Here is a 26,858-nt window from a genome sequence, read left to right as displayed (position 1 = left end):
AAAGGACAACCAAACACTGCAAAACACCAACATGCTGAAAGTGATAAATTTGGCTTCATTGAAACTGTCAGGGAGTTTCCTGGAAAAGAAAGCTACTATGAAACTGGCGGTGGCCAGGGAGCCCATGTAGCCTAAGACGGAGTAAAACATGGAAGCTGAACCCTCGTTACACTCAAGTATGATTTCCCCAATCACTGAATGCGTGTCCTTATCTGGAAACGGTGGACAAGTACTTAACCAAAGAGCACAAATGGCAGCTTGGATGAAGCAGCAGAAGAAGACAATCGAATTGGTCAGTCCTTTCCCCACCCATTTCCTTATGCTGGATCCTGGTTTGGTGGCCATAAATGCCACAACCACAGTGACCGTCTTTGCCAACACAGTGGAAATGGCCAAAGAGAAAACAAGGCCAAAAGCCATTTGTCGGAGAAGACAGATCACCCTTCCAGGCTGTCCAATGAAAAGCAAGGAGCACAGGAAGCAAAGGAGGAGGGAGATGAGAAGGATGTAGGTGAGGGTCCGGTTGTTGGCTTTGACTATGGGAGTATCCTTGTACTTCAGGAAAATGCCAAGTACTAAAATTGTGATGAGAGAGAGAGAAATAGCCAACACCACTAAGATGATCCCCAGATTTTCTTTGTAAGAGAGGAAGCTCACAATCCTGGGAACACATTGAGTTTGATCCTTGTTGGGATATTGGTCCTCTGGACAATTCATGCAAGCGTCTATGTCTGAAAAAGGGAAGAGGTATTTCAAAAGGTCGACCAACATCTATCTAAACACAAACTGCTATTTAAGTACACCTTTACACTAAGTAATGCCAGTCAAAGCAATCAGCCACAAGAAGGTTTGAGGATGCCTTTTTTGGTGTTATTGCAGTTCATTGACAAAATCCAGGAGAAGTGAATCTCATGGAAAGTTTGTATAGAAAGTAGCCCACGGTACAAGTTAAAACTCACCTTAGTCGCTCCCTCCACTTTTGCCTCAGGACTCACCAACTACTCCTAGAAGGTTGCACAGAACAGGATGAGGCCCTGAGGATGCAAAAGGTTTCTCACCCTGGCTTTAGAGTTGGCAGGAACCAGGAGAGGACCTTTTCAGTGCCTGGGAAATTGCTGGCAACCAAGGGGCACTTTGCTCATTTTTCCATCTCAGACAGGTGTCTAATCTTTCATTCATTCCTTCATCCATCTACATTGATTTATTACATTTATATCCAAGGAACTACAAGTGGCATACTTCGTTCCCTCCACTTTATACTCACAATGTCCCATGAGTTGTGCAGGCAGCAAAATTGTGATCAGTCTAATGTAGGTCTGCCATACGCCCAAGTTTTCCCTGACAGATCTCGGAATCAGTCTGCCAAAAGGCGTCCAGGCAGATTGTTGCTGAATAAGCAAATTGCCTGGAGAAACCTGAACGTATGGCAAGTAGGTAGGTTGTTGTTGTTTTAAGATCCTTTAAAAATCCTATAAAAGCCCAATAACTTTGACAATTTTTTTAAAAAATGACAACAACTCAACAACAAGATGATTGTTTCTGAAAATTCCTTTAGTATTAGACTTCTCTGCATTCACCAGCAGTCTCAAAACAAAGGTAATAAATAGCATATATATATATATATATATATGCAGGTTTTGGTGTCCTCGGGTGTCTTCCCGTGTAAAAGTTGGGGTGTCTAGGCGACGTTTCGACGAGGTCTCACTCGTCATCTTCAGGCTGGTGCTTTCGGCTTCTTGTTACTGGAACAGAGCGGGATCTCAATGTTTGAGTTCCTATAAATACTGTAGAGGGGGTGTGGTGTCTAGCCTCCAATGTTCTGGGCAGAGAGGAAGTTCCCAGGCTAGTGTGCCTTTTCTTCTTTTGTTCCTTAATTACTTGAGAGATACCTTGAGTGATTTCTTGAGTGATATCCTGAGTACCACTTAGGTGGGTCATTAGGTGTGGATTAGTTGCTAAAGTCTTTGTGTCTTGACCTCTTGAACTTTGTGAAGAGTTTTCCTGAGAAGATGGCTGTATTGCACTTAGTTGTGCTTTGGCTTGGCTTCGTGTATAGGGGCGAGCTGTGGTTTTGTGGCTTGTGTCAGCCAGATCTGTGTAGGGATTGCAGGGGGGTGCAGCATCCGGAGGTGCCACCATGGATTGGCTACTGGATGGTGTCAGTAATTCATCTGTGGAGAGGGTCTGGGTTTGGGTCTGGTGTGGTTGATTGGTGTTGGCGTTCTGTGTGCCTCTGGATCTGGTGTCAGTTTTTGTGGGGAGGGCTAATTTCCAGATGTCTGGCAAGCGGGATGTGTCGTCACGCTTGTTCATGTTGTGAGGGTGTTTCTCTATCTCGATGGCTTCCATGATTATTCTCTTGTGGTGATGTTCCGTGTTAAAGAGCAATTTGGAATCTGCAAAATTAATTTCGTGTCCTGTTTCTTTCATGTGTTGGAAAAGAGAGGAAGTTTTTTCTTCTTTTTTGACGGCATTCTTGTGTTCTGCGATACGTGCATTTATTCGTCTGTTTGTTTGTCCAATGTACGTGGCTGGGCAGACTTTGCAGGGTATTTCATAGATCCCTTGGTTTTCCAACTGGATTTTATCCTTGGGGTTTCTGAGGATATTGGCTATTTTTTGGTTGGTGCAAAAGGCTGTTTTGATATTGTGTTTATGGAGGATTTTGCTAATTTTATCTGTAGTGCCCTTGATATAAGGAAGGAGGGCCATGCCATTGTTTTCTTCTGTGTCTTGGTTTTTGTGTTAATTGCCAATGGATACCAGCAAAACAGGATTACGAAGCTAATCCAAAAGGAAACACCCCCCAAAAACCAAGACACAGAAGAAAACAATGGCATGGCCCTCCTTCCTTATATCAAGGGCACTACAGATAAAATTAGCAAAATCATGGAAGCCATCGAGATAGAGAAACACCCTCACAACATGAACAAGCGTGACGACACATCCCGCTTGCCAGACATCTGGAAATTAGCCCTCCCCACAAAAACTGACACCAGATCCAGAGGCACACAGAACGCCAACACCAATCAACCACACCAGACCCAAACCCAGACCCTCTCCACAGATGAATTACTGACACCATCCAGTAGCCAATCCATGGTGGCACCTCCGGATGCTGCACCCCCCTGCAATCCCTACACAGATCTGGCTGACACAAGCCACAAAACCACAGCTCGCCCCTATACACGAAGCCAAGCCAAAGCACAACTAAGTGCAATACAGCCATCTTCTCAGGAAAACTCTTCACAAAGTTCAAGAGGTCAAGACACAAAGACTTTAGCAACTAATCCACACCTAATGACCCACCTAAGTGGTACTCAGGATATCACTCAAGAAATCACTCAAGGTATCTCTCAAGTAATTAAGGAACAAAAGAAGAAAAGGCACACTAGCCTGGGAACTTCCTCTCTGCCCAGAACATTGGAGGCTAGACACCACACCCCCTCTACAGTATTTATAGGAACTCAAACATTGAGATCCCGCTCTGTTCCAGTAACAAGAAGCCGAAAGCACCAGCCTGAAGATGACGAGTGAGACCTCGTCGAAACGTCGCCTAGACACCCCAACTTTTACACGGGAAGACACCCGAGGACACCAAAACCTGCATTCCTGTACCCGTGAAAATCTACGAAAGCATATATATATATATATATATATATATATATATATCCCATAAATTAGGTCATGGGAATTCCTGCCTCCCACCTTTCTGACTAGAGATCATTCCTTCTGGACACGGAGCACAATCATAGCAGCAAAACTTCTCTCCTTCCTTCTTTTTCCTACTGAAGCCAGGGTTGCAGTTGTCATTGCACACAGAAAGGGGCAGCACCTGTGCAAAATCATACAGATGAGCAACAATAGATTAGCCCTTTTCAGTCCTTCACCTCCATGTGATTAGACTCATGTGAGGGGCAGAGAGACTGAGGATGAACCAGTTGGCTCAGCTCCACAGTCGCCCCTTTGTTACCAATTCCCAACTTCATCTCCAGGTTTGATCAGTCTAAGACTCAGCCTGAAAGCGGATCATGAAAAAGACAATGTCATCTCCAGACCCCACAAAATATGAAGTGGTAGAAATAAGATAAAAATATCTTGGAGATAAATGCAAGGTCCATCTTTTTTCCTTCCAGAAATTACTAAGCCTTTCCTCCTCCCAGGAAGGGAAGGGGTTGTGATCGGATCATAGGAAAGACAATGCCATCTCCGGACCCCCTAAAATATGAAGTTGTAGAAATAAGATAAAGATATCTTGAAGATAAAAGCAAGGTCCCCTCGCCCAGCTTGTCCGGATTTTTGGGCTGGGCTGCCATCAGTATGCTGATGACACCTGTAATGGTTCTAGGGGTTGCTCATGCGTAAATCGGCTTCACACCTGCCTGGGTTACCTGGGTGAACCCTTTCTGTCCAGACAGCCACTCACCCGTGGCTGTCTCAATCGCTGGCAGAATCCGTCAGTGGGCGTTTCTTGAACTTCTTCCTGCAAAGAGGCTCTTTGACACCTAGTTGCCACCTACTCTCCCTGCGCGGACGCCTTCTGTGCAGGGAGGGTGTGGGCAGCGGAAGACCTGTGTTCTCCCTGCTGGTCTCCGGCGAGGAGTCCTGGAGCCACCTCGCTGATTGCCCCATCTGCCCCCCTTCTCCACTGGTGCTACGCTGAATTCCTTCCCCAGAAGATGGGCTGCTTCTCTCCCTCCCGTGATGCTCTCCGGAACCCCTCTGGAGCCCTCCCTCTCCCTCTGGCTCCGATGGCAGTTCCCTGACACCCACCTCCTCCCCAGGACCCCCTCCACCCCCGGCCCGATTTTCCTATTCAACCTCGTCCCTTTCCTCGGCCGATGATGCGGGGAATCCCCTGAAGGAGCTGTCACCATCCTCTGAGGATTCAAAACCAGCTTCCCACCCGCTCTGATCTCTTCCCGCGGGGTGGACCTCCCAGTCTGATTCTTCTCCCTCTGACACCTCCCCTCCCTCCTCCCGGAGGCAGGAAAACCCACAAAGTCCCCTTCGTCGTCTGTGGTTCCAAATTCTTCCTCCCAGAATCTCGCTAGAGGTTTTGGTTTATCCGGGAACAAACTGTGGAATTCTTCCACCAGATAGCCGTCATTGATTGATTCAGCGGGGACCCATGTGTTTTCTCACCTGGGTTCTCCCTCCCAAGCTACCACGTACTCCACCTTGCGCCCTCGCCACCTTGAATCGAGTATTTCTGTGGCTTGGTTGTGGTGTTCCCTCTCCTCTACCTGCGGGTGTGTGGTGACTTCTCCCTCCCGCCCCGGAAATTCCCGCCCCTCCCTGTACGGTGAAAGTAGGGACCTATGGAACACCGGATGTATCTTCATGCTGTCAGGCAACTTGAGCGTGAATGCCACGGGGTTCACCTGCTGTGTTACCTCAAAAGGCCCCAGCCGCCTCGGCTGCAACTTCTTGCACCCTCCCTTTAGGGGTAACCCTTGGGTTGACAACCACACCCGGTCTCCCACCGCCTTTGATTCCTTTATGAACCCCCTCTTCAGGTTCTTGTCAATAAATTGCTGCAACTCCTGCATCTCCCGGTCGGACATGGCATACAGCTTACCCACTGGCAACTGAGCCCCTGGGAGTAAGTTGATTTGGCAGTCAAAGGGCCTGTGGGGGGGTAGTCTATCTTCCTCCTTCTCGCTGAAGACTTCCTTCAGGTCAGCATATTGTGGTGGCACCTCCCCTTTTTGTTCCACGGCCAGCCCAGCCACCCTGGCCACCATCATTCTTGGGTTCTCCCTCCCAGACAGTGTCCTAAGCAGTAAGCTGACCCAAAGGTGACTGACCGCTGATGCCATGACACTACTGGATCATGCAGTGCCAGCCAGCTCATGCCCAGTATTATTGGGGGTCCTGCCAGTGTGGCCACATGAAAGGCAATGGTCTCCGTGTGCCTGGAAACCCTCATTTGTATTGGCGGGGTCTGGTGTGTCACTCCCCACCCCCAGAAGTTCCCTGCCATTGATGGTGGTCACGTGCAAGGGAAAATCTAAAGACAACAGGTGGAGTTGGTGCTCCAGAGCGAAGTCTCTGCTGAAGAAATTACACGAGCTGCCCGAATCCAGCAGTCCCTTAACTTTGACGGGGTGCCCATTCGGGAGTTCTAGCACCACTTCTATGGCTATAGCTGCCTTGGGAGGGTCAGGCTGGGGCACTTCTATTGGTTGCTGGCCTGGCTGCTGCCCCTGCTGGTTGGCAGCCAGGCGTTGTCATTTCCCTGCGCCTGCCCTTCCTCCCCCTTCTCCTCGCAGCCAGCAGCCCCCACCATCCCTTGTCAGGCTTTTCTTTGAGGGCAGACCTTAGCAAAATGTCCTGGTCGTTGACAGAGGAAACACTTCTTGGTAGTTTTCCACTCCTTTCCCTCCCTTTTATGACCTTCATTGGAGTTTGAAACCTTGCGCGTGCACGGGTCTGCCATCAATTACCATTGGCTCCGCCGTCTGGGAAGGCTGTCTCAGTATCTCAGGAATGCGGTAGTCATGGCAACGTTCCCATCTCACTTCGCGTTTCTCCTGAGCCCGCGCTTCCTGGTGTACGCCGATCGCAAGCACAGCCTTAGTGAGCTCATCCAGCGACCGTGGTCGGGACGCGCGGGACAACTCGTCTTTCACTGCGGGGGACAGACCCTCCTCAAACAACATTTGTATCAGTTCAGAGTCCAGATCCCACCCGAGCCGGTGGACTAACATCGCAAAATGCGACCAGTAGTCTCTGACGGACTGGCTCCCCTGCTTGCACCCAATCAGTTCCCGCCGAGTCACACTTTGCTCCACTTCGCTGGAGTACATCGCATCCATTGCCTGGAAGAATTTTTTAAGGTCCTTCAAGGCATCATTTTGCGTCACAATTAGGGGGCTGATCCATTCGCGCGCCCCATCCTGCAGATGCCCCACAATGTAAGCCACCCTCTCCCCATCATCAGCAAAGTCATCTTTCTGCAGTTCCAAAGCGTACTGTACTTCCGTTCGGAAAGCATTGTAGTCTTGGGGCTTCCCACCAAACTTGTGTACCAGCCCCAGTACCTTCCTTGCGATGGGGGTGAGTCTGACCTGTGCATCTTGAGTCCATCTTTCGTCCAGCCGCGCCGTCAGGATAGCTACATGCTGCTCCAAGTCTCGGTTCCTCTCGACCAGACTCCGCACTGCAGGTGGTTGCTCCGTCTCTCCGGCTGTCCTGGTTTGGCTCATCGTGCTGCCTCTCTGGGGCTGCGCACAAGCAACTTCAGTGACTGACGGATTGCTGTAATGGTTCTAGGGGTTGCTCATGCGTAAATCGACACCACACCTGCCTGGGTTACCTGGGTGAACCCTTTCTGTCCGGACAGCCACTCACCCGTGGCTGTCTCAATCGCTGGCAGAATCCGTCAGTGGGCATTTCTTGAACTTCTTCCAGCAAAGAAGCTCTTTGACGCCTAGTCGCCGCCTACTCTCCCTGCGTGGAAGCCTTCTGCGCAGGGAGGGTGTGGGCAGTGGAGGACCCGTGCTCTCCCCACTGGTCTCCGGCGAGGAGTCATGGAGCCACCTCGCCGATTCCCCCATCTGCCCCCCTTCTCCACTGGTGCTACGCTGAATTCCTTCCCCAGAAGATGGGCTGCTTCTCTCCCTCCCGGGACGCTCTCCAGAACCCCTCTGGAGCCCTCCCTCTCCCTCTGGCTCCGATGGCAGTTCCCTGACAACACCCAACTCTATCTGTTGATGGATGGCCATCCTGACTCGGCCCCAGACACACTGATCAGATCGTTTGGAAGCTGTGACTGGATGGTTACGTGGAAGCCGGTTGAAGTTAAATCCTTCAAAGACAGAGGTCCTTTGGCTGGGAAGGGACGATATAGGATTGGGGCGGCAACTCCCATATCTTGCGGGGGTGCAATTAGTGCCAGCACCGTCCGTTAAGAGTTTGGGTGTAATCTTCGACACATCCCTTTCCATGGAGGCGCAGATTGCAGCTATAACAAAGGCAGCTTTTTTTCTCTCTGCCAAGCTAAGCAGTTGGCTTCTTACCTCTCTCGCTCTGACCTAGCCACTGTGATCCATGCGACGGTCACCTCCAGACTGGATTATTGTAACTCGCTCTATGTGGGGCTGCCCTTGAGACTGACCCAGAAACTCCAGCGGGTACAGAATGCTATGGCAAGACTCCTTATGGGGTCCTCGCTGCGAGATCACATTCACCCGGTCCTATACCAGTTGCACTGGCTCCCGGTGGGGTACAGGATCAGGTTTAAGGTGCTGGTTTTAACCTTTAAAGCCCTATACGGCTTAAGACCCTCGTACCTACAGGACCACTTCTTCTGGTATGTCCCACAGAGGGACTTACGGTCTTCAAATAAAAACATCCTGAAGGTCCCAGGTCACAGAGAGGTTAGGCTGGCCTCAACCAGAGCCAGGGCTTTTTCGGCTGCTGCTCCAATCTGGTGGAACACTCTGTCACAAGAGACTAGGGCCCTGCAGGACTTGACATCTTTCACCAGGGTCTGCAAGACAGCTTTTCCACCAGGCCCTCCTTTGGCAATCTTGGCAGAATTTTAACCTAATGGTTGCCTTCAATTTGAGTTGAATTAATTTTAATGAAATAATGTTAGAATGTTGTATTATTTTATTGTTGTTAGCCGCCCTGAGCCCAGCCTCGGCTGGGGAGGGCAGGATATAAATAAAATTTATTATTATTATTATTATTATTATTATTATTATTATTATGGTCCATCTTTTTTCCTTCCAGAAATCACTACGTGATATTGTGTGACATTTTAGCAAAATAAAATATTTTACTTTCCAATGCTTTGTAACTGCCTTATGTGACAACACATTTTCACAAATCAGTTAAATGGCACAGGTGGCCAAAAGGACTCCTTGCTTTAATTTAAGGTTTGAGATCAATTTATGAGGTCAAGGGTCATAAAGCATAAGATCTACAATAGGGCACCTTAAGAACTGACGGAATGGTGAGCTGTTCAGAAGGGAACATTCCCCTTTTATAAAGTCAAGAGTTTGCAGTTATAATTCACCTTATTAAAACTTGGATGCCACACAATTTGTTCATCATTGATGGTTAACTCTTTGCCTGGAGGAGCCTGAGGCTCCAGTCTTCCAACTTTCAATCTAGTCAGTGAGCCATTAGGGAAAGTGATCCAATTGGTAACATCAAAACCTTCAACCAGTTCTCCATGTTCATCAAAGTGCACCATATCTCCAGTGCTGCTGTTGAATACAAGGCTCTTCAGAAAGGGATGGACCTGGAATATTGACATATTTAAATGGAATTAATGACATGAATAACTGTGCTTAAAGCAGTATATATGGTGATGGAGTATTTCAACTTGTCTATCATCATCATCATCATCATCATCATCATTAACATGAAATGAATTACATAAAGAACACTTGTTGGAGGGGATACATTGATTGAAAATGTCTAGCAAACCAGATCAGTAGTTGGGTTCCTATTGCAGATATTTGGCAAGCTAGCATGACAGTGATGTTCACTCTGAGTAAATGTGCACCAGGTCAGGCAGGCTAATATCTGTGGCTCTTTCCACCAGACACGGCTAGAGCTCATTGGGACTGATGAGGTGAAAAGCCAGGAGATCAGTGGTAGATGGAGGCAAAGCAAAGAAGTTGCTCATATAGAGTTGTCATTACCTGCCATGGTTGCACATTCAGAAAGGCAAATCTCCCTCCTCTTGCCAGTCTGCTATGTTTGGAGCTGGATTTGTATATGGAGTTCAAAGCATGTGCCACAGCATAGACAGCTTTGTAGACATTGTAGCTATGACCAGTCATGTGTTTTTCATACAAAACCCCAGGAAGGTTCTCCAGTTTCTCCTCCAAAGTGCAGGGTTCTTTCTGCTCAGCCTCCACCTCCTGTCCGTTAGGTGCTTTCAGGGAGCAGGTAAAAGTCTGTTCCCAGACATCCTGGATGAATACATCCTCTTTGTTCCAGAAGGGTCTTATCGTCTGAATGAACTTCTGGAACCCTAATGGCTGACTTGAGTGGACAGTGAAGGATAGAGTACCATGGAACATCTGTATTTCCCAGGTTTTCTGAATAGAAACTGATGCAAAATCCCAGTGAGATGTAGCAACCCACACTTTACCCAGAGGTGGCCATCCCAATAATGGTACTACAAACGACAATACTCTCAAAAACAGAAAGGATGGAGGCTCCCCATAAACCACGAATACATTAGCTTTTGTCTCAAAAACAATTGCATAACTTTCCTGGCGCATTATAAACAAGCGTATCATCTCATCTAGATAATTCCATTTTTCTAATCTTACTATGAAATCATAGCAGATGCCATGCTCAAAGAGTAGTGGTAAAATTGTCTGTAGAAACTGGTCCCCTTTGTCATCATCCACAGCACAAACTACAATCCATGTCCATTTGAAATGCTGAAGTAATCGCACAATTCCTATTTGCTGTTTGGCTTCATTTGGGACCATCTGGTATAAAAATGGGTATAGCAGGTTTGCATCCTGTATCGCCAAAAAAGATCCATATGTGAGCTAAAATAAAAAGTATGAGGTGTTTAGTTTTGTTTTTGATGGATTATGAGTGAATGCAAAACTATAGATTTCACAGGTACTTCAGAGACATAGCTTTCCCAGTAAATGTCTGCATAGGTTTTAAAGAAGAAAACTTCAAGTAAGGGAAAACAGTGTGGAAGAAGAGCCAGTAATCTGATTCATTAGTGATAATTTTTTATTGTTTCTCTTAATGTTTTAAAAATATGTAGTCCAGCCCTATAGCGCAGCAGAGAACAAGTATTTCCCTTCTTCTATGTAACAGCCATTAAGGTATTTTAGAGTACTATATTAACCTCCTTAGTGCCTTCCTCTATGGTCTAAAGTTACACAGTTCTGTCAGCTATTGCTTACATTATGTGTTTTCAGTTGTGTATAAGGTCTAGTAAAAAATCGGGGGAAAGAAACCATAAAAACTCAAATCCTTTATGTCCTAGACACATTCATACCATTCCACTTCAATTTACGGATACGAGAGTTTTCTGGACAATTGGCTCTCAGCATTGCTTGGTGAATCCCAATCTAACCTGTCCTCCTGAATAAAACTTTGCAGGAACCTTGTCAAGACTGTGTTGAAATAATAATAATAATAATAATAATAATAATAATAATAATAATAATAATTAGGGCAGCTAACAAAATCAAGATAGTATTTCCCATACACCCATGCTCTCAATTTACCTGTGGAATCTTGTGGGTTGCTGAAATGGTGGCCATATTGGCAGAGATTTCAGAGATGCATCCTCCAATGAGAGCTATCAGGTTGTTCCACTTGTGACACTTGAAGTTGGGGACAAATCTATGCTGTGTGGAAAGCAGGTTGAGCGTGGCCTTGTAGGTCATCCTTGCAGTGTAGTAGCTGTTGAGGACGCGGAACCCTAGAGAGATGTTGGACAAGACTTTGGGATTCTCATTGATTTCTTTGACAGCAAATGCTAAGGCCAGGATGTGCTGGTAGTTCTTTGGCACGGAGCTGTAATAAAATTACAACAGAATTACAACAGACTGAAATGAGGATGAGGATGAGGATGAAGAAGAAGAAGAAGAAGAAGAAGAAGAAGAAGAAGAAGAAGAAGAAGAAGAAGAATTGCTCCCTGCATTTAAGGAGTTACACTTTGTACCAATAAAAACTAGTAGGTGAATGTCAATAGGTGTGGCCTTGCCACCACAGTGCCCATAGGTGCTAGAAAGCCATAAAGAACATCATCTGAGGCCACAGAACCTCTGATCCCTTCCCTTGCTGGCTGCTTACTTCATCATGAGATGTTGTGAGATGTATGCCTCCCAGAAGGAAATATAACTAAATAATGAAATGGGAAGAGCAAAGAGCTTTGCTCTGAATACTTTTCCAGGCTCTGAACTTCACCTGAGCAGTGGAACAGAAAATGGAGCACTATGAGGGCAGCAGTGGAGCAATCTGAGGGGAAAGTGAGGGGAGGAAGTGAGGAGAGACAGAAATGAGCAGGAATTGTTTTCCACAGAGAAAGAGTCAGAAGATCCAGGTGTAAATGCATTCACATTCCTCAAGGTTGAGAAGTACTGAGGTGTGGACAGAACAGAAATAGGGAGGCAGTGACAAGGCATGATCCACCATGTGAAAATGCTGTAGCAGGCTTACTAAATAATAAAAGGAAGCACAGAACTGTTTATTTTAGTGGGCTTTGCAAAGGAAAACTTAGTAGCAGTACAAACAGTTAATAAGCGAAATGAATACAGTAAAACCGCAATCCGTATACAGCTTTACATGCCTGCCCCCCAAAAAAACACCCCCCCCCAAAAAAAACCTGAATCTAAAGGGGATGAGTGTCTGGGAAAAAAGACTTTGGGAATCCCATCTGCCATTGAACCTGATTTATTTTGACTATACACAACATTGGCTTTTGGCGTGATTCCAGGATTGTGACCCTTGTGTACATTGGAGGCTTACTGTCTCTGTCTCTCTCTCTAGCCATATCCACCCTTGCCCCTCATCTTGTCATGCTGAGCTTGAGTACCTCATACCTCTTCCAAGGAACTAAAGAATGCTTCACCCCACCATTACAATGTTACTGGGTTTCCATGAAAATGTACATCAAAATATAAATCACAATATTGCTTAATGATGCATTTTCAGTCATTCCGGTCTGATTATATTATACACAGAAAGAAGGGGAATACATAATGTCTTACACAGGTTCATCAATCAGTATCTGTGAAGGCTGTTCCCTGAAGGACTGGATATTAAAGAAGTATATGACTTGGGAAACCATCTCACCAATTAAAAGGCCTCCTGGCTGGTAAAATTTGTGAGCAATAGGAAGAGGATCATCATAAATGCTGCAGTTAATAGAATGTGCCTTACATATAGTGTGAAGCAGAAGTAACAGCAGAAACAGCACCAGCAGGATCCTGCTCAGAAATCTTCCCCTCCCAATGTAGAGTCCCATGTTTCCACTACAGACTTTGAATAGTGGGCTGTTAGGTAATCTATGCACTAGCGCTTTGGTCTTTAAGTAAGCCAATATATTTTCTTTTTCATCATATATTATCCCCATGGATGACTGAAGGTTGCGGGAATACAAATAATAAGAAGTTAGTTATTACTTCTTTTAAAAAATCACCATCTGTAGCAGTTAAGTTATAGAATTTCACCATTCCTTGGTTTGCAAAGAAAATAATTGTACCCACGACAGTTACTCCAAAGAACAGAAAGTACAGTATGGTAAAGCAGCATTTCAGTTAAACAAAGTGCTAAACCATGTGCTAAACCATGCCTAGTCGAGGAAGTTCACATTTCACAAAAAGAATGTTCCTTGAATTGATGACTGGATAGAAGCATATCCACACATGTAAAAGAGGAATGATGATATAAAAGACTGGCAGAACCCTGGTTGCGCCTAGATATAGCTTTGAACAATAGGACGCTGTTATGTCTTTTTAAAGATGCAGTTGTTTTTTTATAATCCAAGCAGAATGTGTATATCTACTATGTAAGAGGATGGAAGCCAGCAATTTTGACAATGATGGAAATAATTCCTCAGTGTGTTCTTCGTATTTGCAGTTGCATCATGCCTGACCAAATTGCTAAAGCCTCTCCCCCTTGAATTGTACAACTATGATTGTCTTCCTTGAGAGATAATTAGTAGGCAGCATTGCTTAGTCCTTAGCAAGAGTTATGTTTTCCCAGAGATATTCTTAGTTGGCAGAAAATGAAGGTCTGGGTTTAAACATAGAGTCAAGTCCGAGAGTACGTGAGATTCATTCCCGTCCCATCCCGTCCCCCACCCTGCAGATGGGTTCATCCCCTTCATGACTTGACTTCCCAGTATTGTTTGCCCCCACGTTGCTATCAATATCAAATTGACATTAGGCTTGCCATATTTCAAAATATATGTGAAAGGACTTGACAGGAAGTCAAATTTGAAGAAAAGATTTTGTAAAATAAAAGGGGGGGATATTTACTTTCATTATTATCATTATTATCATTTATTTTCCCTGTGGGTGTACATATGTGTCTTTTGTATGGAATGTTAGCGAGGGAAAAAATGGTAAATAACAAATAACAAACTAAATATTGATGTATGTAATTTTTATTTCTCAATTATATTTCATGGTAGTATGGTTTTAATGTGTTTTCTTTTGTAACATAAAATCATTAAATAAAATTTCTATATTTTTTTTAAAAAATAGCCCACATATCACAGCTGGTCCATGATTGCGGGGGGGAGATACTGCCAAAGCAGGGTTAAGGAACAGGTACGTAACTTAGGGGTGCTCCCGGATCCATTACTGCCCATTACCTGAGGCCCAGGTGTCCTTGGTGGTGCAGAATGCACTCTGTCAGCTTGTGCTGGTAACTCAGCTATGCCCCTCTCTGCACAGGGAGAGCCTGACTTCTGTGGCCTGCACTCTGGTAACCTCCAGATTGGGTAACTGCAACGTGTTATACATGGGGCTGACTCTGAAAGCAGTTCAGAAACTTCAGCTGCTGCAGAATTCAATGACCAGGTTGCTCACCAGAACAATACGGTCTGAGCATATTATACCAATCCTGACTGCACAGGCTGCCCATTAGTTTCTAGGCCCTTTACCTACAAAGACTTAAATGCATTAGGACCCCAGTGCCTCAAGGTGGCACTTGTGATCTGAGGCCCTTCTCTACATCTCCTGTTCAGTTCAGAAACTTCAGCTGCTGCAGAATTCAATGACCAGGTTGCTCACCAGAACAAGATGGTTTGAACATATTACACCAATCCTGCCCTGACTGCACGGGCTGCCAATTAGTTTCTAGGCCCAATTCAATGTGCTGGATTTTACCTACAAAGACCTAAATGCATTAGGACCCCAAAACCTTAAGGTGGCCCTTGTGATCTGAGGCCCTTCTCTACATCTCCTGTCCCCAAGAGGTTCAGAGGATAAGATGACAAGAATGGGTCTTTGCTGTGGTGGCTCCCCTACTGTGGAATACTCTGCCCAGAGAGGCTCGCCTGGGACCATCATTACATGTCTTTATTTTGTTTAACATTTGTTTACTGAAGGCAGAAATTTTGCATGCATTCTATGATGTAAGAGTTAGAGAAACAAATTCAGCCTCTAAGTGTGATCCAGCCCTGGAGTTGAGTGATAGTTCATTTTAGTGGGCAGACATGTTTGCTCAGCTTTGTCAGTCAAAAACAAATCCCTAGAAAGAGGTTGGTTTATTCAGGTGAAACCTTGTGATAATCTGGATTGCCTTACATCTCCGTCGACTTGCATTCATCGTAGTGAACAAGAACAGGGCCTAATTTCCCAGTATGAGAACATAAATACATTTACCTACAGTAACTGAAGATGGGGAGAGGGCATTTAAAACAGACAGAATCCTTACCCTCATTTTCAAAAATAAAAAAGTAAAAGCACCTCTTTGAATATTTCCCATAATCTGACCCATTCAACGACTCAGTGTCTCAAAAGCTCTGAGCTGGGAAGAGATGATCATAATCTGCGTGGCACACTCAATCTAGTTAATTTTGTTTTTGCCCCTCAGCTTGCTCAAAATTGGAGGCATAGGGTGGTGCTGTGGTCCAAACCACAGAGCCTAGGTCTTGCTGATCAGAAGCTCGGTGGTTCAAATCTCCACGACGGGGTGAGCTCCCGTTGTTCGGTCCCAACCTAGCAGTTCAAAAGTACATTAAAGTGCAAGTAGAAAGAAAGGTACCACTCCAGCAGGAAGCGTTCCGTGCGCTGCTCTGGTTTTCTAAGAGCGGTTTAGTCATGCTGGAAGCTGTACGCCGGCTCCCTCGGCCAGTAAAGCGAGATGAGCACTGCAACCCCAGAGTCGTCCACGACTGGACCTAATTATCAGAGGTGCCTTTACCTTTTCCTATGTTGCTCCTATAGGATCAGGAAGTGTTGAGAATCAGTTGACATAACAAATGTTTTAGTTTTATACAATAAAATGGTTTGTTGAAATAAATCTTCAAAAATAAGTCATGCCTCATTCTTTATGTGAGTACAAGCCCAATATGAGATGGGGTCAACTGAATTTAAGGAGGAAATGCATTAAACACTCATACCACAATTCCGATGACATTTCTATTACCGTCATATCCGATGAAATATGTGTAAGAATCAAATAAAGAAATTAATCTGGTTTTTTTATTTATTTTTTCTTCCTTATCATTTGTTCCCTGCTATTCAGCTCAGGCCTTAGCACAATAATGTAGCATTTTGGGGAAAAGATGCAACCCAGTAATCCAGCACTGGAGGCCAAGATGGAGAAGATCTCCACAGCCACCATGTATTTCCCTTTGGTGCTCAAGTAGGTTGGCACAAAGGACAACCAAACACTGCAAAACACCAACATGCTGAAAGTGATAAATTTGGCCTCATTGAAACTGTCAGGGAGTTTCCTGGAAAAGAAAGCTACTATGAAGCTGGCGGTGGCCAGAGAGCCCATGTAGCCTAAGACGGAGTAAAACATGGAAGCTGAACCCTCGTTACATTCAAGTATGATTTCCCCAATCACTGAGTGCGTGTCCTTATCTGGAAATGGTGGAGAAGTACTTAACCAAAGAGCACAAATGGCAGCTTGGATGAAGCAGCAGAAGAAGACAATCGAATTGGTCAGTCCTTTCCCCACCCACTTCCTTATGCTGGATCCTGGTTTGGTGGCCATAAATGCCACAACCACAGTGACCGTCTTTGCCAACACAGTGGAAATGACCAAAGAGAAAACAAGGCCAAAAGCCATTTGTCGGAGAAGACAGATCACCCTTCCAGGCTGTCCAATGAAAAGCAAGGAGCACAGGAAGCAAAGGAGGAGGGAGGTGAGAAGGATGTAGGTGAGGGTCCGGTTGTTGGCTTTGACTATGGGAGTATCCTTGTGCTTCAGGAAAATGCCAAGTACTAAAGTTGTGATGAGAGAGAGAGAAATAGCCAATACCACTAAGATGATCCCCAGATTTTCTTTGTAAGAGAGGAAGCTCACAATCCTGGGAACACATTGAGTTTGGTCCTTGTTGGGATATTGGTCTTCTGGACAATTGATGCAAGCGTCTATGTCTGAAAAAGGGAAGAGGTATTTCAAAGGTCAACCAACATCTATCTAAACACAAACTGCTATTTAAGTACACCTTTACACTAGGTAATGCCATTCAAAACCAATCAGCCACAAGAAGATTTAAGGATGTCTTTTTTTATGTTATTGCAGTTCATTGACAAAATCCAGGAGAAGTGAATCTCATGGAAAGTTTGTATAGAAAGTAGCCCACGGTACAAGTTAAAACTCACCTTAGCTGCTCCCTCCACTTCTGCCTCAGGACCCACCAACTACTCCTAGAAGGTTACACAGAACAGGATGAGGTCCTGAGGATGCGAAAGGTTTCTCACCCTGGCTTTAGAGTTGGCTGGAACCAGGAGAGGACTTTCTCACTGCTTGGGAAATTGCTGGCAACCGAGGCGCACTTTGCTCATTTTTCCATCTCAAACAGGTGTCTAATCTTTCATTCATTCCTTCATCCATCCATCTACCTCTAGCTTTACATTTACTACATTTATATCTAAGGAACTTCAAGTGGCATACTTCGTTCCCTCCACTTTATCCTCACAATGTCCCATGAGTTGTGTGGGCAGCAAAATTGTATTCCGTCTAATGTAGGGCTGCCATACGTCTGGGTTTTCCTGAAACATCTGGGAATTGGGCTGCCAAATGGCGTCCAGGCAGATTTTTGCTGAATAGGCAAAATGTCTGGGAAAACCTGAACATATGGCAAATAGGGCGGTTGTTGATGTTTTTTTAAAAAAACCTTTAAAAATCCTATAAAGGCTCAATAACTTTGATTAATTTTTTAAAAACAACTCAACAACAACATAATTGTTTCTGAAAATTCCTTTAGTATTAGACTCCTCTGAGGGGGCTCCGCTAGGGGGGCCTTGGAAGATGGCCAACAATACCATCTCTCCACCTAAACATTAGGAAGAACTTCCTGACAGTAAGAGCTGTTCGACAGTGGAATTTGCTGCCAAGGAGTGTGGTGGAGTCTCCTTCTTTGGAGGTCTTTAAGCAGAGGCTTGACAACCATATGTCAGGAGTGCTCTGGTGGTGTTTCCTGCTTGGCAGGGGGTTGGACTCGATGGCCCTGGTGGTCTCTTCCAACTCTAGGATTCTATGATTCTATGATTCCAGCTCACACGAGGTAATTAAGGGGCTGAGATGGGAGTAATCAGCCTCCCATTTTTCTTCCCGGTGGAAGGGAAGAAGCAGCCTCATCCGCGGTTGTCCATAAACCACCCCTGAGTTAGAAAAGAAGAAGGGGGTGAGGGCACTGGATGGAAAGCCCTCAAGCGACCTCGGTTCTCCCGGACGCTGTCTCCAAGAGACCTCATGTTGCATTTCTTATGATAAAAGATTGGATATAAGATTTATTGCACATGCTTTGAGTGAAGAAAGGGTACGTTAGCTGCTAATTAAGCCTGCCACTGAGACGTTAAGAGTGATGGATTGGATTGGAAAGAAGATAGCATCCAAGAATAACATCTAAGCCGGTATGTTGAAATGGAACGGAAAGGTGGGGGGGGGATAAAACTTTTTCTTTTCTTATTACGATACTACCTAAACCCCCCCCCCCCCAAAGAACCATCAATACAACCTATAGCAAGTGAGATTGGAAAATAAACTGTGTGGAAATAAAAATATCAACTAAAGCCTTTGTTTTTTTGAAATATTTGGAAAGAAGACTAAAGGCTCTCTTGTGACGCAGTATTTAATCAGGATCCGCCATTATGAGACAGACTATGTTGCAGAGATTGATAGTCATAGGGGGAGGAGAGCTATTACTTTGTTATCATGTCTGTATTTTAAGTCTGACTTGGCAAACCTCCCCTGGAAAGGCTAAGGTATGGTGCAAATGGTCTGAAAAATTAATGAGCAAACGCCTAGATTATATTTCATCAGAATGGAGAAAAGATGGCGTCTGCCACCTGAGGAGGACTTTTGGATGGACCCGGCATAAATACCAGCGTGTGAGGATTTATTGCAAACAAAAGACTTACCAGCTATTTAAAAAAGTGAGAGTCATGCAAAGTTCACACAGAAGCATGATATTGTTATTTTAACTCGCCTATGGAAACAACTCAAGGCTATTAAAGAAGAAGATGGATAACAACAAGAAGATTGAAAGATGGGACTGGTGTACACTAAATCAGCAGAAATAAGAGATGATTGGACCCTACTGAACTCCAAGCATGGGGACCCTCAACAAAAAAATTATAACTTGGCAAAATATTTGGACTTTATGATATGCATTTGTATAATTTGGAAAAACTAATGTGACTTGATTGGATTGTTAAAATGGAAAACTTCATAAAAATTAGTAATAATAAAAAGTATTAGACTCCTCTGCATTCACCAGCATTCTCCAAACAAAGGTAATAAATAGCATATATATATATATATATCTCCCATAAATTAGGTCATGGGAATTCCTGCCTCCCACCTTTCTGACTAGAGATCATTCCTTCTGGACACGGAGCACAATCATAGCAGCAAAACTTCTCTCCTTCCTTCTTTTTTCTACTGAAGCCAGGGTTGCAGTTGTCATTGCACACAGAAAGGGGCAGCGCCTGTGCAAAATCATATAGATGAGCAACAATAGATTAGCCCTTTTCACCTCCATGTGATTAGACTCATGTGAGGGGCAGAGAGACTGAGGATGAACCAGTTGGCTCAGCCCTTCTGTCGCCCCTTTGTTACCAATTCCCAACTTCATCTCTAGGTTTGATCAGTCTAAGACTCAGCCTTAAAGCAGATCATAGGAAAGACAATGCGATTTCCAAACCCCCCAAAATATGAAGTTGTAGAAATAAGATAAAGATATCTTGGAGATAAAAGCAAGGTCCATCTTTTTTCCTTCCAGAAATTATTACATGATATTCTGTGACACTTTACAAAATCAAATATGTTACTTTCCAATGCTTTGTAACTAGCTTATGTGACTACACATTTTCACAAATCAATTAAATGGAGCAGATGGCCAAAAGGACTCCTTGCTTTAATTTGAGGTTTGAGATCAATTTATGAGGTCAAGGGTCATAAAGCATAAGATCTACAATAGGGCACCTTAAGAACTGACGGAATGGTGAGCTGTTCAGAAGGGAACATTCCCCTTTTATAAAGTCAAGAGGTTGCAGTTATCATTCACCTGATTAAAACTTGGATGCCACACGATTTGCTCATCATTGATGGTTAAATCTTTGCCTGGAGGAGCCTGAGGCTCCAGTCTTCCAACTTTCAGTCTAGTCAGTGAGCCATTGGGGAAAGTGATCCAATTGGTAACATCAAAACCTTCAACCAGTTCTCCATGTTCATCAAAGTGCACCATCTCTCCAGTGCTGCTGTTGAATACAAGGCTCTTCAGAAAGGGATGGACCTGGAATATTGAAATATTTACATGGAATTAATGATAGGAATAACTGTGCTTAAAGCATATATCGTGATGCAGTATATATGGTGATGCAGTATTTCAACTTGTCTATCATCATCATCATCATTATTAACATGAAATGAAGTACATGAAGAACAATTGTTGTAAGGGATACATTGTTTGAAAATGTCTAGCAAACCAGATTGGTAGTTGGGTTCCTATTGTGGGTATTTGGCAAGCTAGCATGACAGTGATGTTGAGTAAATGTGCACCAGGTCAGGCAGGCTAATATCTGTGGCTCTTTCCACCAGACACGGCTAGAGCTCATTGGGACTGGTGAGGTGAAAAGCCAGGAGATCAGTGGTAGATGGAGGCAAAGCAAAAAAGTTGCTCATATAGAGTTGTCATTACCTGCCACGGTTGAACATTCAGAAAGGCAAATCTCTCTCCTCTTGCCAATGTGCTATGCTTGGAGCTGGATTTGTATATGGAGTTCAAAGCATGTGCCACAGCATAGACAGCTTTGTAGACATTGTAGCTGTGACCAGTCATGTGTTTTTCATACAAAATCCCAGGAAGGTTCTCCAGTTTCTCCTCCAAAGTGCAGGGTTCTTTCTGCTCAGCCTCCACCTCCTGTCCGTAAGATGCTTTCAGGGAGCAGGTGAAAGTCTGTTCCCAGACATCCTTGATGAAAACATCCTCTTTGTTCCAGAAGGGTCTTATCGTCTGAATGAACTTCTGGAACCCTAATGGCTGACTGGAGTGGACTGTGAAGGATAGAGTACCATGGAACATCTGTATTTCCCAGTCTTTCTGAATAGACAGTGAAGCAAAATCCCAGTGAGATGTAGCAACCCACACTTTACCCAGAGGTGGCCATCCCATTACAGGTACTATAAATGACAATACTCTCAAAAACAGAAAAGATGGAGGTTCCCCATAAACCACAAATACATTAGCTTTTGTCTCAAATGCAATTGCATAACTTTCCCAGTGCTGGTAAGCCAAGCGTATCATCTCATCCAGATAGTTCCATTTTTCTAATCTTACTATGAAATCATAGCAGATGCCATGCTCAAAGAGTAGTGGTAAAATTGTCTGTAGAAACTGGTCCCCTTTGTCATTATCCACAGCACAAACTACAATCCATGTCCATTTGAAATGTTGAAGTAATCGCACAATTCCTATTTGCTGTTTGGCTTCATTTGGGACCATCTGGTATAAAAATGGGAAGTGCATGTTTGCATCCTGTATCGCCAAAAAAGATCCATATGTGAGCTAAAATAAAAAGTATGAGGTGTTTAGTTTTGTTTTTGATGGATTATGAGAGAATGCAAAACTATAGATTTCACAGGTACTTCAGAGACATAGCTTTCCCAGTAAATGTCTGCATAGGTTTTAAAGAAGAAAACTTCAAGTAAGGGAAAACAGTGTGGAAGAAGAGCCAGTAATCTGATTCATTAGTGATAATTTTTTATTGTTTCTCTTAATGTTTTAAAAATATGTAGTCCAGCCCTATAGCGCAGCAGAGAACAAGTATTTCCCTTCTTCTATGTAACAGCCATTAAGGTATTTTAGAGTACTATATTAACCTCCTTAGTCTCTTCCTCTCTGGACTAAAGTTAGACAGTTCTGTCAGCCATTGATTACATTATGTGTTTTCAGCTGTGTATTAGATCTATTACAAACGAAAAAGAAAGAATCCATAAAAACTCAAATCCTTTACATCCTGGACACATTCATACCATTCCACTTCAATTTACAGATACTCAAGTTTTCTGTACAATTGGCTCTCAGCACTGCTTGGTCAATCCCAATCCAAACTGCCCTCCTGAATAAACTTTACAGAAACCTTGTCAAGACTGTGTTGAAATCAAGATAGTATTTCCCATACACCCATGCTCTCAATTTACCTGTGGAATCTTGTGGGTTGCTGAAATGGTGGCCATATTGGCAGAGATTTCAGAGATGCATCCTCCAATGAGAGCTATCAGGTTGTTCCACTTGTGACACTTGAAGTTGGGGACAAATCTATGCTGTGTGGAAAGCAGGTTGAGCGTGGCCTTGTAGGTCATCCTTGCAGTGTAGTAGCTGTTGAGGACGCGGAACCCTAGAGAGATGTTGGACAAGACTTTGGGATTCTCATTGATCTCTTTGACAGCAAATGCTAAGGCCAGGATGTGCTGGTAGTTCTTTGGCACGGAGCTGTAATAAAATTACAACACAATGGACTGAAATGAGGAAAAAGAAGAGGAAGAAGAAATGCTCCCTGCAATTCACAGAGTTACTCTTTGTACCAATAAAAACTAGTAGTTGAATGTCAATAGGTGTGGCCTTGCCAGTACAGTGCCCATAGGTGCAAGAAAGCAATAGAGAACATCACCTGAGGCCACAGAGCCTTTGATCCCTTCCCTTGCTGGCTGCTTACTTCACCATGAAATGTTGTAGGTGGTTATGCCTCCCAGAAGTACATATAACTAAATAATGACATGGGAAGAGCAAAGCTCATTGCTCTGAATAATTTCCAGGCTCTGTTCTTCAACTGAGCAGTGGAACAGAAAAAGGATCACTCAGGGGTGCGAAGTGGAGCAATCTGAGGGAATAGTGAGGGGAGAAAGCAATGTACTCCAAGCGTGAGGAGAGACAGAAAAGATCCAGAATTGTGTTATACAGTGGTATCTTGGGTTACATACACTTCAGGTTACAGACGCTTCAGCTTACAGACTCCGCTAACCCAGAAATAGTACCTCGGGTTAAGAACTTTGCTTCAGGATGAGAACAGAAATCGTGCTCCAGCAGCATGGCGACAGCAGGAGGCCCCATTAGCTAAAGTGGTGCTTCAGGTTAAGAACAGTTTCAGGTTAAGAACGGACCTCCGAAACAAATTAAGTTCTTAACCCGAGGTACCACTGTACAGAGAAAGAGTCAGAAGGTGGGCATGGACATAAACTCACATCCCTCAAGGTTGAGAAGGAGCGAGGTATGTACAGAACAGAAATAGTGGGCAGTGACAAGGCATGAACCACCATGTGAAAATGCTGTAGAAGGCTTACTAAATAACAAAGAGAAGCACAGAACTGTTTATATTAGTGGAGCTTGCAAAGGAAAACATAGTAGCAATACAAACAGTTACAGTAATCATAGAAATTAATACATTAAGCCCACAATCTGTATTCAGATTTACATGGCTGGCAAAACAATAAAAATTGAATCCAAAGGGGATGAGCGTCTGGGAGAAAAGACTTTGGGAATCCCATCTGCCATTGAACCCAATTTGTTTTGGCCATACACAATGTTGGCTTTCAGTGTGATTCCCGGAACGTGACTCTCATGTAAATTGGGGTGTTGCTGTCTCTGTCTCTCTGTCTACCTATATCCACCCTTGCCCCTCATCTTCGCATGTTGAGGTTGAGTACTTCAAACCTCTTCCATAATACTGAATTTTACAATTTACAATTTTATTGGGTTTCCATGAAAAAGTACATCAAAATATAAATCACAATATTGCTTAATGATGCGTTTTCAATCATTTCAGTCTGATTATATTATACAGGGATAGAAGGGGAATAAATAATGTCTTACACAGGTTCATCAATCAGTATCTGTGAAGGCTGTTCCCTGAAAGACTGGATATTAGACAAGTATATGACTTGCGAAACCATCTCACCAATTACAAGGCCTCCTGGCTGGTAAAATTCGTGAGCAATAGGAAGAGGATCATCATAAATGCTGCAGTTAATAGAATGTGCCTTACATATGGTGTGAAGCAGAAGTAACAGCAGAAAGAGCACCAGCAGGATCCTGCTCAGAAATCTTCCATTCCCAATGTAGAGTCCCATGTTTCCACTTTATGCGGATGTTATCAGTTTGGCTAAAGTATCCTTTGAATAGGGGGCTGTTAGGTAATCTATGCACTAGCCCTTTGGTCTTTGAGTTAGCCAGCATATTTTCTTTTTCTTCACACATTATTCCCAGGAATGACTGGAGGTTGCTGGGATACAAATAATAACATTGTAGCTATTATTACTTCTTTTTAAAACAACCAACTGCAGCTGTTTAGTTATAAATTTCACTTTTCCTTGAAATTGATGACTGTATGGAATCATATCCAAACATGTAAAAGAAGAATGATGATACAAAAGACTGGCAGAGCCCTGGCTGTGCCTAGACATAGCTCTGAACAACAGGAAGCTGTTATGCCTTTTAAAAGATGCTATTGTTTTTTAATCCAAACAGAATGTGTATATCTGCTATGTAAGAGGATGGAAGCCAGTAATTTTGACAATGATGGAAATAATTCCTCAGTGTGTTCTTCGTATTTGCAGTTGCATCATGCCTGACCAAATTGCTAAAGCCTCTCTCCCCTGAATTGTACAACTATGATTGTCTTCCTTGAGAGATAATTAGTAGGCAGCATTGCTTTGTCCTGAGCAAGAGTTAAGTTTACCCAGAGATCATTCTTAGTTGGCACAAAATGAAGGTGTGGGTTTAAACGTAGAGTCAATTCCGAGAGTCCGTGAGATTCAGTCCCATTCCATCATGTCCCCCACCCTGAAGATGGGTTCATCTCCTTCATCACATCCCTTCCCAGTATTGTTGGCCCCCATATTGTTATCAATAACAAATTGATATTAGGGGTGCCATATTTCTAAAAATAAAAACCAGGACACCCCAAAAGTTGTAGAGCTTTTTTTTTTTTACTTATGCAGTACAGTGGTATCTTGGTTTACAAACTTAATCCATTCTGGAAGTCCGTTCTTAAACCAAGGCGTGCTTTCCCATACAGTGGCAGACTCAATTTATAGATGGAACACACTCAACAGGAAGCGGAACATGTTCTGCTTCCAAGGCAAAGTTCACAAACCAAAACACCTACTTCTGGGTTTGCAGCGTTCTTAATCCAAGTTGTTCCTAAACTTTGCTGTTCTTAAACCAAAGTACCAATGTACTATCATTCTGCAGCGTCCAAACCTAGCAATTGGGAATAGAGCCTAGCCCAAGTAGTTTACAGTCAGAACTGGACTTCTGTGTACATGTCTGGGAAAAGTAAAAACCAGGATGCCCCAAGCTTTTTTTTAAAAAAACAAAACCTTATACATTACAGTTGTTCCTTGATTCTCGAATGCCTTGATACTCATACGTTTTGACTGCCAAACGCTCAAAATCTGGAAGCAAGTGTTCTGGTTTTTGAATGTTCTTTGGAAGTCCAATGTCCGACATGGCTTCCGTGATTGAGTGCAGGAAGCTCCTGCAGTTCCTGCAGCCAATTGGAAACCATGCCTTGGTTTTCGAACCATTCCGGGAGTTGAACAGACTCCTGGAACGGATTAAGTTTGACAACCAAGGTACCACAGTCCTATCATTCTGCAGCATGCATCATGAGCAATTTGAAAAAGTCTAGCCCAAGTAGCTTACAGTCAGAATTTGACTTCTGTGTACATGTCTGGGACAAGGAAGAGGCTGATTTTCTGAGGTCACCGAAAATTCATATCTGTAATTCAGTTTATTATGTTTTTATTACTGATGCTCCATAAAATGTGTTCTTAATGTTGGATACTGCTGTGGGATATTTGGATAAAAGTCAAATAACTAACAAACAAACAAACCAAAACACTCTCCCACCATCCTCGGGTGTGCCCCTCATTCCTCTTTTCTGTAGGGTTCGGGTGCATCATCTCGTTCTCCCTGGGAACTCACTGGCACATCTGAACCAAACAGATTGAATGCCTTGCACATCAGCTGGTGTAGCGTGTGTGTGTGTGTGTGTGTGTGTGATGCTTTCTGCAGCCAGTTGCGTGCTGAGGTCCCCCAAAACACCCCGACCCCAATAACTCACACATCACACGGAATTTTTGTTTAAGGTTTTTGGCATAATTTTGGTCACAACTTTATTAACATACATAGATGTGAGTGGTTGCTTAGGCATTGGTTATGACTATCTGTCCCCCCACCTTGGGGACAGAACTGACTCCTGGATTCCAGCGAAAGTCAGTGAGAGGAAACAATATTGGGGAGAACTGGAGCTGCGACACAGGCCCTCAGTTTCTCCCCGCATGCTCCCAGGGGCTTGTTGTTGTTGTTGTTGTTGTTGTTGTTGTTTAGTCATTTATGTCAGAAATCAAGCCCATATCAGGAGAAACTGTCAACTCTCCCAGGCACCCTGCTTGATCTCCTGTTGACCTCCCTGGCTGCATTCCCCAGCAAGATCCAGGCTAGGTCGCAATAGGTGATCCTTCTCAGCATGAGAAGAACACCCCCCCCTTTCTTGCCCCCCCCCGGCAGGGGAAAGAGATAGACAGAAACGTATTTACATGCCTTTATTTCTGTCTTTGCAGCGTTACAAAAAACATGACTGCTCTCTTCAAACTCCAGCAGTCTAGTGGCTAACACTTCCTGTACTTCCTGTACTTCCTAAACAGCTCATATTACA

General features: G+C 44.0%; 2 protein-coding genes across 2 annotated transcripts in view; one reads left to right on the top strand and one right to left on the bottom strand.

Annotated features, from left to right (window-relative positions):
- The window catches only part of LOC310834447 (vomeronasal type-2 receptor 26-like), a gene marked incomplete at both ends in the record, with an annotated part of 194,507 nt that overhangs the window by 82,022 nt on the left and 85,627 nt on the right, over positions 1-26,858 (top strand). The gene's annotated exons all lie outside the window — the stretch shown is intronic.
- Positions 16,168-24,267, bottom strand: LOC310834415 (vomeronasal type-2 receptor 26-like; the record flags this gene model as incomplete). Its single annotated transcript, XM_083717906.1, has 6 exons — positions 16,168-17,069; positions 19,502-19,628; positions 20,207-20,434; positions 20,840-21,706; positions 22,342-22,538; positions 24,096-24,267. 6 exons carry the CDS (start codon positions 24,265-24,267, stop codon positions 16,168-16,170), a joined length of 2,493 nt encoding a protein of 830 aa, XP_083574032.1.

The sequence above is a fragment of the Podarcis gaigeae genome (assembly GCF_964106915.1).
Source record: "Podarcis gaigeae genome assembly, chromosome: 16".
Lineage (NCBI taxonomy): Eukaryota > Metazoa > Chordata > Lepidosauria > Squamata > Lacertidae > Podarcis > Podarcis gaigeae.
Note: the sequence above shows the minus strand (reverse complement) of the source record. Positions and strands in the feature narration are given on the sequence as shown.